This window comes from Suricata suricatta, chromosome 5 (assembly GCF_006229205.1).
Source record: "Suricata suricatta isolate VVHF042 chromosome 5, meerkat_22Aug2017_6uvM2_HiC, whole genome shotgun sequence".
NCBI classification, from domain to species: Eukaryota; Metazoa; Chordata; class Mammalia; order Carnivora; family Herpestidae; genus Suricata; species Suricata suricatta.
Genome location: NC_043704.1, coordinates 123,896,705 through 123,911,567, shown reverse-complemented (window position 1 = coordinate 123,911,567; position 14,863 = coordinate 123,896,705). Strand labels below are relative to the sequence as shown.

Below are 14,863 nucleotides of genomic sequence, written 5' to 3'. Positions count from 1 at the left end.
AACACAAATCATTAAGAGATACCACTTTACAACCACTAGAACAGTTTAAAAAAAACCTGGAAAATAGCAAGAGTTGGCAAGGATGTAGAGAAAAGGGAATCCTAGTACAATGTTGATGAGAATTTAAAGTAGTGCAGCCACTAAGGAAAATAGTACAGAGAGGATGTGAAGAAATAAGAGTTCTCAGACATTTTTTGGAGGAATATAAAATATTGCAGCTTCTATGGAAATAATTTGATGGTTCCCTAAAAATGAAAAGCAGAATTACCATATGATCCAGCAACTGCTCAAGTAATCAAACAGAATTTGTTCATAAATCTTTATAGAAGCAAAATTCACAATAACTAAAAGGCAGAAATAACCCAAATGTCCACTAACAGATGAATAAATTAAAAAATTGTGATCTGCACTACAAAGTGATTCAGCCATAAAAAGGAATGAATTATATAGACAAATGGCACCAGCCTGATAAACTTTAACGGCATTATGGCTAAGAGAAAGATATCAGACACAGAAGGTCATATAATGGACAACTACTTTTATGTAAAATTACCAAATCTACAAGAACAGAAATGAGATTAGGATTTGCCAAGTGTTAAAAGGGGGAAGAGAGACAAATGAGGAATGACTGATTATTAAATATGAGGTATTCTTTTGCACTGATGAAAAAGTTACCATACTAGAAAGAAGTGGTTCAACACTGTGAATGTGCTAAATACTACTGAACTATACAATTTAAAATGGTTAACTGTCGTACCCCTGGGTGACTGGGTTACTTAGTCGGTTCAACGTCTGACTCTTGGTTTTGGCTCAGATCATGATTCCAGAGTTCATGAGTTCTACCCCTGTGTCAAGCTATGTGCAGATTGCAGAGCCTGCTTGGGATTCTCTATCTCTCCTTCTTTTTCTGCCTCTACTCATCTCTCTCTCTCTCTCGAAATAAGTAAATAAACTTTTAAAAATGAAAAAAGAAATAAATGGTTAATTGTGAAAATAAAAAATAAATAACTAGAGAGATACACAAAATGGTTGACTGCATGTTAAGTGAATTTCAACTCAATTTTTTAAAAAGTACACTGGTTTGTCATTTTTCAATCATTTGTAAGACCAATCTCAAAATTTGATAAGAACACTTTGTTGAAAAGACTGAAAAGAAACCTACATTTTTATGTACTACTACTGGGAGTAAAAGTAGGTACAATTCCTAGAGCAATATCTAATATATTTTACAGACACATTTTCCCACAGACATTCTTCCATAAAGAGCAAATAATACACAAAACTACTCATCACAGTACTGATTGTAATAGCAGAAGATTACAAATAATAAAAGGGCCTGTTAACAGAAGACTGGTTAAACAAAATTATCATACATACACACAAAGGAGTGCTATGAACCTATATTGAAAAAGCTCCCTATATACCATTATTCTTTGTGTAAGAGTAGTGGGGAAGAAAAGATACATATTCCTACTTACACATATGTAAATTAGATAAATAATGCAGACAGACGACATACAACAAAATAGTTAAAAGCAGGTAACTATGGAGTAAATGAAAAGGCAGGAAATGGTAAAGACTTTTTTGCTTCCTATCTTTTAAAGCTTTTTGGTTTTTTGAATGCTGGGAATGAATTACAAAAGGAAAAATTCAGAGACTACCAATTGTTTTAAAATCAAAACCCAAACCAAGACACCTGGGTGGTTCAGTCAGTTAATGAACCGACTCTTGATTTTGGTTCAGGTCATGATCTTGCAGTGGTGGGATCAAGCCCCACGTCTGGCGCCGTGCTGAGTATGGAGCCTGCTTGGGATTCTCTCTCTTCCTCTCTCTCTCTGTCACCCACTAGTGCTCTCTCAATCTCTCAAAATAAACTTTTAAATCAAAACACAATGCAACAGAACACTTATATAGATTAGATAATTAATTTAAAGTATGTCACTCAGGCTTTGCCTTATCAATTTTAAGACTGCAAAATTAACAAAGCCTTTTCCTCCAAACAGCATAATCTCCTGCCACTCTTCATCAACCTCAGTGCTCTAAGATTCAGGTTCAAACTTTATGTCTAAGAGTGTACCCTACTTTCTTGGCTTGAGGCATTTATACATAATCTGTTAAGTTTGGCCACTTTGGTATGTCTTAACTTTCTTTTACTCAGTCTCAGTCTCAACAGTTTTTCCTCTAAAATGCACTTTCTTACAAATACTCCCACATTCACACATACACAGAGATGCAAAGCCTAGGCTAGATCAGAAGCCCTTCCTTGTTATTCCCACAGTATCCTCTCCTTAGGGATACAGACTCCAGATTGAGATAAACCTGACTCTGAATCTTGAGTTTGGCACTTAAACTAACTATATGATATCCAAAACTTCTAAGCCCTTTATTCTCAGTTTCCTGATCTATAAAAACCATATCTGCATGATAGAAATGTTAACCAATATATTAAATGAACTAATATATATAAAGCACAGAGCTCGACACATATTAAATTGTCATTAAATAGTAACCAGTGTTATTACTCTTTAGGTGGCACTGAGCACTTACTGAACTACTGGCTTTGCTCCCTTTAAAAAAGCCTCCTTTGAAAAATATACATACTCTAATACTACCTACCTACCTACCTAACAGTCTCTGCTCCAGTTAGTGTTACTATTTGTTAACATCTGTATACTCTGGAACAGTGCTTAGTCCAAGATAGAGGTGTTCTATAAATACCTGACTAAAATTACTTGTGTCAATACTGTGAGTGACAAACAAAAATAAAGTCTTCAAGACATCAAATGAATCAGTGATCTCAATAAAAGATCACTGTACTTTCTGCACTGGAAAGCAAAGAATGCTGATCCCCCCTCCCCAATGCAACATGGTATAATCTGTTAGGATGTATCTATTCCTGAGAAGAAAAATATCTATCAGTTATCTATTAATATGATAAAAATAAACTTACATTTTATTTTTAAAAACTATCTATAGATATCCAACAGATGATAAACTTAAGACATTCTGGTACTTATGTTACCTTAAGCAAATTATTTAAGGTTTAAGTACTTCATCTATGCAATGAGGACCTTATGTATACAGACGAACAAACAAAATAATGAATATTAGGAGCTACCAAAATTCCTAATATGAAGCATAAATATAAATACTGTCAGGAAATATTAATTATAAAAACTGATGATCTAAAAAGTTGATTCATAAATTCCTTAAACGAGTTTTAGATTTTCTTCAAACTTTCATAAAATTTTATAAATCTGTTCTTTCATAGCAAAACTGAACCAAAACAAAATGAAAACAGCCTTAAATAACAATAATTTTCCTTATCAGAAAAAGATCAACACATCATTCTAGAATGGATTATATACAATTAAAGAAAGGTGAAGTAATTTCACACTGCTGGACTGATAGGCTCAATGTGCATTATTTATTCCAACAATATGTACCTCGACATCCTGAACACTGGATAAAAAAGTTGATTAAATCCAGAAGTGCGATGTCCCTGTCTTGTTTATATGATTCAATCCAGTCATCCACCACGGACTGTAGAAAAAAAACATATAAAAATTAAAACTTAAAAAATTGGTATTATTGCAAATAAACTTTATAAAGTGTGTGATTTTATCTGTGTGTCTACTTAAAATACTTACCTGAAATCATTTCTCTGTAGCCAAATAAAAGTAAAGATTCCTTTATTTTTCAAGGTAATTAAAAGATGAGTTACTAGGTTTCAAAAACTTGTTTAAACTAGACCATAATACAAATCTGACTAGTCCAATAATTATTAAGCAACTATAGATACCAATATTTAAAAATGAGATTGTGAAAATAATACAAAAGCTAAACTAGTTACATTTACACAAAGACAGAAGCTGTCCATGTATCAAAAAAAAAACTATTCCATAAAATAGTGCATAAAAGAATATATACCATATATAATGAAATTAATTTTTTTCAGAAATACAAATATGAGTTAGTATTAGGAAATCAAATAATTCAATTCATAAATGAAATAAAGGAGAAAAATTAAATGAAATTACTAGATCTCAAAATGGTATCTGACAAAATTGTGCAGCCAAGCTTAATAAACAACTTCTAGAAAAAGTAAAGTTAGATGAAATATATACAAACAAGATAAAGAAAAAGACTAAAATAGGTATCTGTTGTTAACATGCTCAAGACATTTCAACTCAAAAAGGAACAGGGCAAGGATATGTCCCTAATTATTTGACACAGGTTTTAAGTTTTTAGTTAAAGCAAAAATTAGTAAAATGATAAAGAAAATTCTCCCTTTCCAACAGTTGAAAAAAATCACCTAATAGTCTCTACTAAAGTGACTCAAAAGATTCATAATAGAAAAAATTTGATTAAGAAAGGTGACAAAAGATAAATGTACAAAATAACTTTTAGATATTGGCAATATGTAAGAAACAAATAGATGAGCAATACGTTCACAATTAGTTACCTAATTATAAACTCAAGAAAGGTATAAATGTTAATGAGTAAAATTATAAAAGCTAGAGAATATAAATAATTACCTAAAGTTTTATGCACTGAGTTAAAATTTTTAAAAAATCCTTAGAATGCTATCAATAAAGTCTTTCCAAATTGTTAGGCAAATTTAATGTCATTCCATGTAGCAAACTTGTAGGCTACCTGGTTTGAGGTTTCTTCAGATGGAAGAATATCGAATATCACAGAAAATATATGAAAATAATTTTACACACTTTTAAAATCAATTTTTACTTTTATATGTAAGTACAGTTATATACAATAAGATATAGGAAAGTTAAGTTACACCTTGATGAAATTTTACAAATACATACACCTGTGTAATCATAACCAATATGAAAATATAAAATATTTCCAGAACTGAAGCAGCTCCCTAATGTTCTCTTCTAGTCAGTAAACATCCCCAGCCCAAGGGGTTGAACAGTAGGCATGTTTTTGAAACTTATATAAATAGTATCATCTTTCATGTCTGACTTCTTTCAATCAAAGTTGTATCATCTGTTATGTGTACCACTACTTCCGTTTTATGCATTTCTAGTTATCATCTAATTGTACTACATACCACAATTTATTACTCATTTAACTGGTGAAGGACATGGATGATGTTTCCATTTTAAGGCTTTCAGGAATAAAATTGATATAAATATGACTATATACATATTTTGATGGATATAAACACTTGTTTCTGTTGTATATATACCCAGTAGGAAACCTATTAACATGTAGAACATATGTACGTAGACAGTAGACAATGCCAATCTTCTAAAAGAGGTACATTAAATTACACGTTCATCAACAATGTATGAGATCTACCAATGTATGAGGTTGGGTGTTCCACATCCTCACCAATACTATGTATTATCAGTCCTATTAGTTTAACAATTCTGGTTGAGCTTGCTCTGGTTGAACCTGCTTTAACAACCTCTTCTACTGAAGAGCAACCATATTCCCTTTTTGCATGTGGGAAAAAAAAAGCACTTTTTAAAACTGCTCATGAATATACTACTATGTATCACTATTTCCTCACATTAGTGTCTGGAAGGTTTTACTTTAAAAATAAACAGAAAATTAAGTAGAATATACATTTGCATAAGAGGGTTAAAAAAAAAAAAGAAAGAAAGGATATCATGGTATCTGTTCAAGGTTAAGCTCGGCCGAATAACGCGTCAAGGACATGGTTAGTAAAGAATGGTGGTGAAGACAAAGAATGGATAAAGCAGGTCAAGTTATTTTTAAATTCATGGCCCAAGCAGAAATGCTTTCTGACCAGGGTAAGAAACAATGGCTCAAAGCTCAAGAGGAACCATTTCTCCACTTCTGCATGGAGCCCAGCATTGTGAAAACACTCTGAAGATGGTGAACAAATTTTCTTCAATTCCCTAAATGACAGTATCAATTTATAATCCCACCAGTTATATGAGAAGAGCCCAAAAACATTCTGAATAAAACTAGTGAACAGGGAATTGCATAAATAGCAAAATTTAACACAAAGACACTGAAAACAATATAGATTGAAAATAACAGAGGACTGGAAAAGTATTAAGAAAAGAGAGTACAGAAATAAATCCAGGTATATACAGAACTTAAACTGTGACAAAACTTCAATTTTTGAGGGAAAAAAGTGGTTAATTTAGTAAATGATTTTGGTATAACTGGTTATTCATCTGAAAGGAAATAAATTATACCTTTTAAAAGAGTGGGGTGGAAGCAAAAGAATTTAAAGAACTCAACTCTAGAGAGATAAAGCCTTCTTGGATTGGCAGACACTGGTGATTGTTAGAGGAATTGCCAGGTATGAGCATAGGTGAGTGGATTATACAGGATTTCATAATTATACAATAGATTCACAGCCTCGGACTGTGAGACAAGATGAAACAGAAAACTTACATAGGGCACATCAAAATTAAACTACTGGGAATCTTCAAAAGAGAAAAAATTTTAAAGTAGCCATAGGGTCCATACAGGAAACCAAAGGGTAACAATATGGTATACATTTCATCAAAAAGAATGAAATCCAAGAAATTATGGAAAGACATATTTAAAGTACTGAAAGAAAAAAACTGCCCATCTGTTGGCAAAAATCTTTCCTACAATCCCACAAAGATCAACAATTGGACAGCAATACACAAACAGCCCCAGGAGATCACTAGAATCCACATAGGATACTTTAACAAAAAAAAAGTGAGAACAATCACACAAGAAGAGAAGGCAGGCAAGTTCATCTTGCCTGCACAATCCCACCCCCCAAACTAAGACAGTTCACAATGCTCAGAAGAAACTTCCCAGCTAAAATGAAGTCCTCTTGTGGGGCACCTGGGTGGCTCAGTTGGTTAAACATCCGACTTTGGCGCAGGTCATGGTCGCATGGCTCATGAGTTCAAGACCCATGTCATACTCTGTGCTGACAGCTCAGAGCCTGGAGCCTGTTTCAGACTTTTGTCTCACTCTCTCATAGACATACTGAGCCATCTAGGAACAAGGAATAAAAGCAGAAGCTATTAATAGGAGACAAGCACCAGGAGCCATCATGGTTCACAGAGACCTGCTCTGCAGACAAACTCAGATATTTCACCACTGACAAAGCCAAAGGCTAGCACAGCCACTGTGGACTCCCACAGATATTGCCAGCTTTCCCCTCAGGTATTTTTGTTAGCTGAAACCAGCTGCATGAGTCCTTTTCTGAAACCTTCCCCTGTCACCATCAGATCAGTACCACAGCCATACAGGATCTCTATGGCTGCATAAGTGTTAAGAAGCCAGTTACCTAAGTCCCTCACCAGCCCCACAGGAGCCAAGGAGCTGCGTATGTAGCCAACTTGTACTTTTACAACTAGATTAGCATAAGCCACCAGCCTACTGCCACCCCCATCACTGAAGAGTGTTGGCCATGCTCAGAACTAGCCCCGTTAGCTGTGCACCACTTGCTAGGCCAGGGGAACAAGCAACCACTGGTGAGTATAGCAAAAGCCAAGAAACCCTGCAGCTAGCTGCTGGTAGGCTCAGATCAGGCCCTGCATTCTATCACTGTCCAGTACCACCATGCCCACCTGTACCTAGCTCCTCCAGGCTGCATAACTACACTCCCTCACTCAAGCTCTCTTCCACGGTCTCCTCTACAGAGTGCATGCCTGGAGGGAGACTCTGCAACCACAGGAGGGGACATTGTCAGTCAGGGCCTGAGAGCCCAGACAGTTGCCAGAGAGCCCATGATTAGCTTTAGCCCTTGCTATCTGCACCGATACTCACCACTACAACTGTGTCTGAGAAAGGTCTCTTCCACTGTATAGACACCTGAAGCTGACCACCAAAGCTCAGTGTGTACACACCACTGGCTCTGGGTACTGCCACTGCCTGTATTGGTCCCCAGCTACCAAATCTGGAGGTGTTGCTTACTACCGCAACAGCTCTCCCAGCCACTGCAGATCTTCCACAGTGCTCACAAAGTCCACCAAGTTGTCAATGCAGAGGAACCTGCATTGGCCTGAGCATAAAAGACATCATGCCTTCATGAACCCCATGCCATCATATACCACATTTCTCACCCCACAACACTAGACCCAGGGTCACACTGCATGATTAAGTATACCTTTACACACAGGTGAAAGGCTCCCCATATGAAAGTCCTTCTTTAGTCTGGAAGAGGTAACTGCTTCTTTAAATACATAGACAAGAAAACATGTCCTCAGGATTATGGAGAATCAAAAAAAATATGTCTTCAACAAAAATATAAAGTACACCCCTAATAACTGGCCCAAAAAAAATGCACATCCAGAAACTGCTAAACAAAGAATTCAAAATAGTGTCTTATGCTCGCTCCTGTAAACATATACTAAAATTGGAATGATACATAAAAGATTTTCATGGCCCCTGTGATGACATGCAAACTCATAACATGTTCCATATTTTTAAAAAATTCTGTAGCTACTCAGAGAGCTACAAGAGAACACAGATAAGCAATTAATAGTATCAGGAAAAAATATAATAAAAAAATGAGAAGTTCAAAGAAAGAAAACATAAGAAAGAACAGAATAGAAATTCTAGAGCTGAAGAATACAATAACTATAATGAAGTATTCAACATATAGTTTCTACAGTGAGGTTGAATAATTTGAAGGGAGAATTGGTAAGCTGAACAAGATCAAATAGATATCTAAATGCAGGAGGAAAGAGTAGAGTAAAACGGAATGAAGAAAGCTTATCAGAATTATGGCATACTGACAAAAGAAATAATATATGCATCATTGGAGTCCCAAAGGGAAATGAAGAAAGAAAATGTAGAAAGTTGATTTTAAAAAATAATGGATCAAGTTATTATGTAAGTTCTCTTTTGATTTCTTTTTGACACACCTGATTGTTCAATAGCATGTTGTTTAATCTCTACATATTTGTGAATTTTCCAGTTCTCTTCATGTAATTAATTTCTAGTTTACACTACTGTGGACATAAAATAAGGATTTATTTCTTATTAAGACTTGTTTTCTGGCCTAAGATATGATCTATCTTGGAAAACAGTACTAAGTGACTTGAGAAGACTGTGTATTCTGTTCTTTTGGATGTAATGTCCTGTAAATATCTGTTAGGACCATTTGGTCTAACCTGTCACTTAAGGTTTCCTTATTGACTTTCTGTATAAATGATCTATGAATTGACATAAGTGGTGTATTAAAGACAGCATATTATTGTATTGCTGAACATTTCTCCCTTTAGGTCTCTTAATATTTTCTTTACATCTTTAGGTGCTCCTATTTTGGGGGCATAAATATTTACAAATGCTGTATCTTCTTACTGGGTTAACCCCTTTATCATTATGTAACATGACTTAATGTCTCTTATTATAATCTTTGTAATAAAATCCATTTTGGCAGGTACAGGTATAGCTAATCCAGCTTTCTTTAAATTTCCATTTGCATGGGATACCTTTTTCCATCCCTTTGATTTGTGGCCCTGTGTGTTCTTGTATCTAAGGTAAGTCTCTGGCTGTAAGAGATAGGTCTTTTATTTCTTTTTAATCCATTCAGCTACGGAGTATCTTTTGATTTGCAAATTTAGACCTATTACATTTAAAATAATTCCTGATAAGTATGGACTAACTGCCATTTTGTTAATTGTTTTCCAGCGGATCTTTGTAGTTCTTCTCTATTCCTTTCTTCTTCTCTTGAGACACAGGAAAATGGAAATGTAACACCAAAATGTATAAGATACAGCAAAAGCAGTTCTAAGAGGGAAGTTCACAGTGATAAATACTTACCTCAAGAAACAAGAAAAACCTCAAATAAGCAACCTAACTTTATACCTAAAGGAGCTAAGGAAAAAAAGAAAGAAAAATTAAAGCCCAAAGTTAGATGAAAGGAAATAACAAAGATTAGAGGTGATGTAAAGACTAAAAAGATAAAAGAGCAATGAAACTAAGAGCTGCTTCTCTGAAAAGATAAACAAAATGACAAACCTTTAGTTACTTGTCTAGAAGAAAAGAAAGATGACTCAAAATCAGAAATAAAAGATGTTACAACTGATACAACAGAAATAGAAAGGATCATAAGATGTTACTATGACTATTAATTATATGCTAACAAACTGAACAACCTGGAAGAAATGGATAAATTCTTAGGAAAGAAACCTCTCAAGACAGAATCATGATCTAACAGAAAATCTGAACAGACCACTTACTAGTAAAGGAGACTGAATAAGTAATCAAAAGCCTCCTAACAAACTGGTCCAGGACCAGTCAGCTTCACTGGTGAATTCTACCAAAAATTCAAAGAAGAATTAATATAAATTCTTTCTAATAGAAGTGGGGGAAACTTTTCCAAACTTACTTTATAAGGCAAACATTACCCTGATACCAAAACATGACAAGAATGCCAAAAGAAAATAAAATTATAGGCCAATATCCCTGATGAACATAAATGCAAACTGATTAAGACAATATGAGCAAACTGAATTTAACATATCAAAAGTATCATACACAATGATTAAGTGGAGTTTATTCCAGGAATGCAAAAGTGGCTGAATATTCACAAACTGTCAATGTGGTATGTGGTATCACTTATTCCTAGGAATCTAAGAAAACCCCAACTCAGAAAAAAAGATATAGAATGGTGGTTACAAAGGACTAGGAGAAAGAGAAAATGGGAAGGAATCGATCAAAGTGTACAAACTTCCAATTAGAAGATTAACAAGTTCTGGGGATAACATACAGAATGGTGATTATAGCTAAAAATTCTGTGTTCTATAATCTTCAATGTTCTCACCACAAAAAATAAATGGAAATAATACAAGGGAATGGGGATGTTAGGTAATATAATATTTGTAATCTTTTGTAATGTACAAATATGTCAAATCAAAATTACACACTTTAAACTTACACAATGTTGTGGGTCAATTGTATCTCAATAAAGTGAGGGCAAAAAAGAAAAAACGCGTAATTTTTTACCCAGCAAAAAATATCTTTCTAATAAAAGCAAAATAAAAACTTCTCAGACTAAAAAAACTAAAAAACAAGAAAACTGACTGAACATTCCTCTTGAATGACAGAGACCATCCAGACTGTATAAAAAGACCTAATCACATGCTATCTACAAGAGACGCTTTAAATATAGAAGCACAGATAGGTTATACTACAAGAATAAAAAAATGTATATCCTGCAGAAGGTATAAGTATAAAAAAGCTGTTATAATCATTTTTATATCAGACCATTAGAAATCAAGACAAGGAGTAATATAAATATAAAAAGATAGGTTTTATAATAATAAAGTGGTAAATTCATCATAATATAACAACTCTAAATTTTTATATACCAAAGATTCACAAAATACAAAAAGCAAAAATTGAACTTAAAAGAAATATGCAAATCATAATCATATTTCTGATTTTTGATCTGTCAGTAACTGTTAGAAGAAATAAACATAAAAAGAATAAATCTACAGAAGATTTGAAAAGCACTAATAATAAACCTATAAAACACAACACAAACAATTATAGAATACATATCATCTTTAAATACATTTTGAACACTTAACAAAAGACCAAAGAGCAAGTCTCTGTGAGTTTTGAAGGGCTGAAAAAATACAGAGCACATACTCTAGCCATTATGAATTTAAGTAAGACATCATTCTTACTGATGTCACAGTAAGAACACATCTAAAATATCTTCAAGTGTCTGGTAATTAAAAAATGTCTTGAGCCGAATGATAATGAAAACACATTATTAAAATCTGTAGAATACAGCTAAAACAATGCTCTGAGGGAAATATACAGCTTCAAATACTTACAAAAGAAAGGTCTAATTCAATGATTTCAGCTTCCATCTTAAGAAACTATTACATTTTGTTATATGAGCTGTCCTCATATAGGGAGTAGGAAAAGATAAGTAGTAGTATTTCAAGATTACTAGGAAGAATACGTCATTTTTCTCTTTTTCTAAATAATATCTACATAGACCCAATATGGAACTGGAACTTACAACCCCAAAATCAAGAGTCCCATGCTCTCCATTCCCCAAGTCCCTCTCCTGAAAAAATAAAAATAAAAATAAAAGTAAAGGAGTCACATGCTCTACCAACTGAACCAGCCAGACACCCCGTAATAGTAATATACCTACATTCCCTCAAAGAGAAGGTCTACATAGAATATCTGAATTATAAGTTACAGCTACACAATCATTCTGGTACCCAAGCTAACAGAAGCTCTGTAAGAGCTCTCCAAGGTTGACCCTGAGAAATCAATATCTAGCTGATGGAAAAGAAAAACAGAAAAGCATGGCAGATTTTTATAATTCAAGCTTAGAAGTCACATATATCACCTTGGGTGATACTTCATTGGCAAGAACTTGTTAACTGGTCACATTGCAATGGGGAGTGGAGACACTGCATCTCCATTTGCCAAAACCCTCCTTGAACTTTTTCCACTATGCAAAGGGAAAAATACATTTTTGGTAAGTGGACAGTAATGTCTTCCAAAAGCTGCCCCTCTAGCTACAAATTTATATGCAGGCTTCTTCCTTAACAGAAAAAAATACTTGCATGAATATTGTAGTAGTATTTACTAGAGCAAAAGAGCTAAGCAATCTAAATATCTACAAAGGAATGTTTCCGTAAATTAGGATACATATAAAGAGTAAAATGAAATAATTATTAATGCAAATGAGCTATACCTATATATTAGCTCTAATTATATAAAAAGCTGTCTGTGAGATACTAAGTGAAAAAAATATATGTGATTCTACATTTAAAATATCATGTACACATACATACACAGTAACATGGAAAAAGGTATCAAATATTCAAACTGTGACACTGATAGGTGTGCCCTCATTTCATTCCAAAACATTTAAGAAAATCTCTAAGAACTTAGCCACAGATTCTCATGAAAGCCATAAGTAGCGTTTGATTCAAAGATTACAGTAAAATGAGAAAAAAAATTAATTTGCTATAACAATTTTATCATATTATACTAGAGGAGAGTATAATAAATAATTTGAGGCAGTTAGAAAAATAACATTCTAAAAATTGGAAAATAAAAACTTCAAAGAGAAAATTCAAATCTCTGACATAGAATAGTCAACGTTGCAGTTAAAAATGAGTTTTAAATCTTCTAAGCTTTTTATAAGCTAAACCTAAAGGAAAGTTCAATCAATTCAATCGGATCTCTACACAGTACAATGAGCGCATATTCTTCAAACTCTAGTAGATAAATGTACGTCTTTCAACAGGCCATTTGCTAAGACCTTGGTTAAGCAGACAAGGATACAGAGAATTAGTATTCTATACTGTTGCTTAAGAGTAGATTCATTTGCTTTGGAGAAAACAGAAGCAGATGGCACAGATAACATGCTACATTGTAAACTAAGGATCCTAACTAGAATTCTTAAATAAATAACTGTATAATAATTACTATTTATTTTTTTCCATGTAGCTTTTAGCAATATGGAGTAAATGTTTTCCATGAATATAAATGTAAATACTACACAGGCAGACTACAGTCCTTTATTACTTCAAGAGACTAAGTAAACTGCTATTTTACCATTAGGTATAAGCTAAAATGTTCTGGTTTTCAGAGCTCCCCAAAGACTGTTTTTTTCCTGTTGTTGACTCTCTTGTTGTGTGTTTTTGTTTTTTAAGTTAACACTTCAAGGGAAAAACTAAAGTTTCCCACTCTTTTTCCTCCTATATTAACTAACTAACTGTGATCCCATCACTGCTTTTTTACATAACTGTATTATTGCAGAAGTTCAGAAAATTTTAATTTTAAGCTCAGATAAATGATGTGATCCTTGAAGTGGCAGGGCAGATTTTATTCCATACTTAGGGATGGAATCATAGGTTACAATATCATTTCAATACCATTTTTCAAACAACTAAACATAATGCCCCATACACAGCATATTTCATACTTCTACTTGATACCTAGTTTTTTCTTTTGTTTTATATTATCTGATTTTGAAACAGAAAGACCTTATCAACAAACAAACTCTTCTCCTTAATTTGGTAACCTACCTAGGTTTAGGCCTGAGTACTGTAATAGTGGTATCTAAATAAAATGGTACAGGAATGGTACAGAAAAATTAAAATAACACATTAAATATCATTCCTCTTAATGTCAAGCTTTCATAATATTTCTCTTCAATTCATAACATGTCTTCACATTTGTGATATTTATCTTGCAGAACCTCTCATCTGAGAAATTTTGGCAAATGACAGCCTGAATATAAATTGATGTACTCTTCATCACACTTCCATTCAGGACAGAACTGCTAGGACAAGCAAGGTAGCAAAGCCTTCAGGGTGCAAGCAAGGCTATGGATTCTTGTAGGGGTTGTTAAGAAAAGAAACAGCACAAAATTAAGCACTGTCAGCACAGAGCCTGCTTGGAATTCTCTCCTCTCTCTCTCTCTCTGCCCCTCTCCCTGCTCACTCTCTCTCTCTCTCTCAAAATAAATAAATAAACATTAAAAAATAAATTATTGGCCTCAGAGAAACTGCAAGGGGCCAATATGATAAGCTCAGTTGCCTCTTATTCCTAAGGCTGCGAAAGTGCTATTCAATTAACAAAACAGTTGATTACGGTGATACTCACAGGAATGAAGACTATGACAATACTTATTATATGTGAATTTGTGCCAAAGGACGGATCCTAATAATTTGACTTAACCACCCAATTTTAAAAAGCCTTAAGAAGTCAAAGCAAAGGGTGCCTGGGTGACTCAGTCAACTGAGTGTCAGACTCTTCATAGTGGTTCAGGTTATGATCTCACAGTCATGGGGTTGAGCCCCTGTGGGACTGGCTCCATGCTGAACCTGGAGCCTGCTTGGCATTCTCTCTGTTAAATATTCTCTCTCTGCCCTTCTGCTGG

The 14,863-nt window shown here is 34.0% G+C and overlaps 1 protein-coding gene and 1 pseudogene across 2 annotated transcripts in view; one reads left to right on the top strand and one right to left on the bottom strand.

Annotated features, from left to right (window-relative positions):
- STAG1 (stromal antigen 1) overlaps positions 1–14,863 on the bottom strand; it is a 422,258-nt gene that overhangs the window by 242,178 nt on the left and 165,217 nt on the right. For both annotated transcript variants that reach the window (XM_029940222.1, XM_029940221.1), the window contains one exon: positions 3,447–3,543. In XM_029940222.1, the coding sequence (XP_029796082.1) occupies positions 3,447–3,543 (97 nt within the window). The remainder of the gene's footprint in view (positions 1–3,446; positions 3,544–14,863) is intronic.
- Positions 8,321–8,419, top strand: LOC115293046 (annotated as a pseudogene).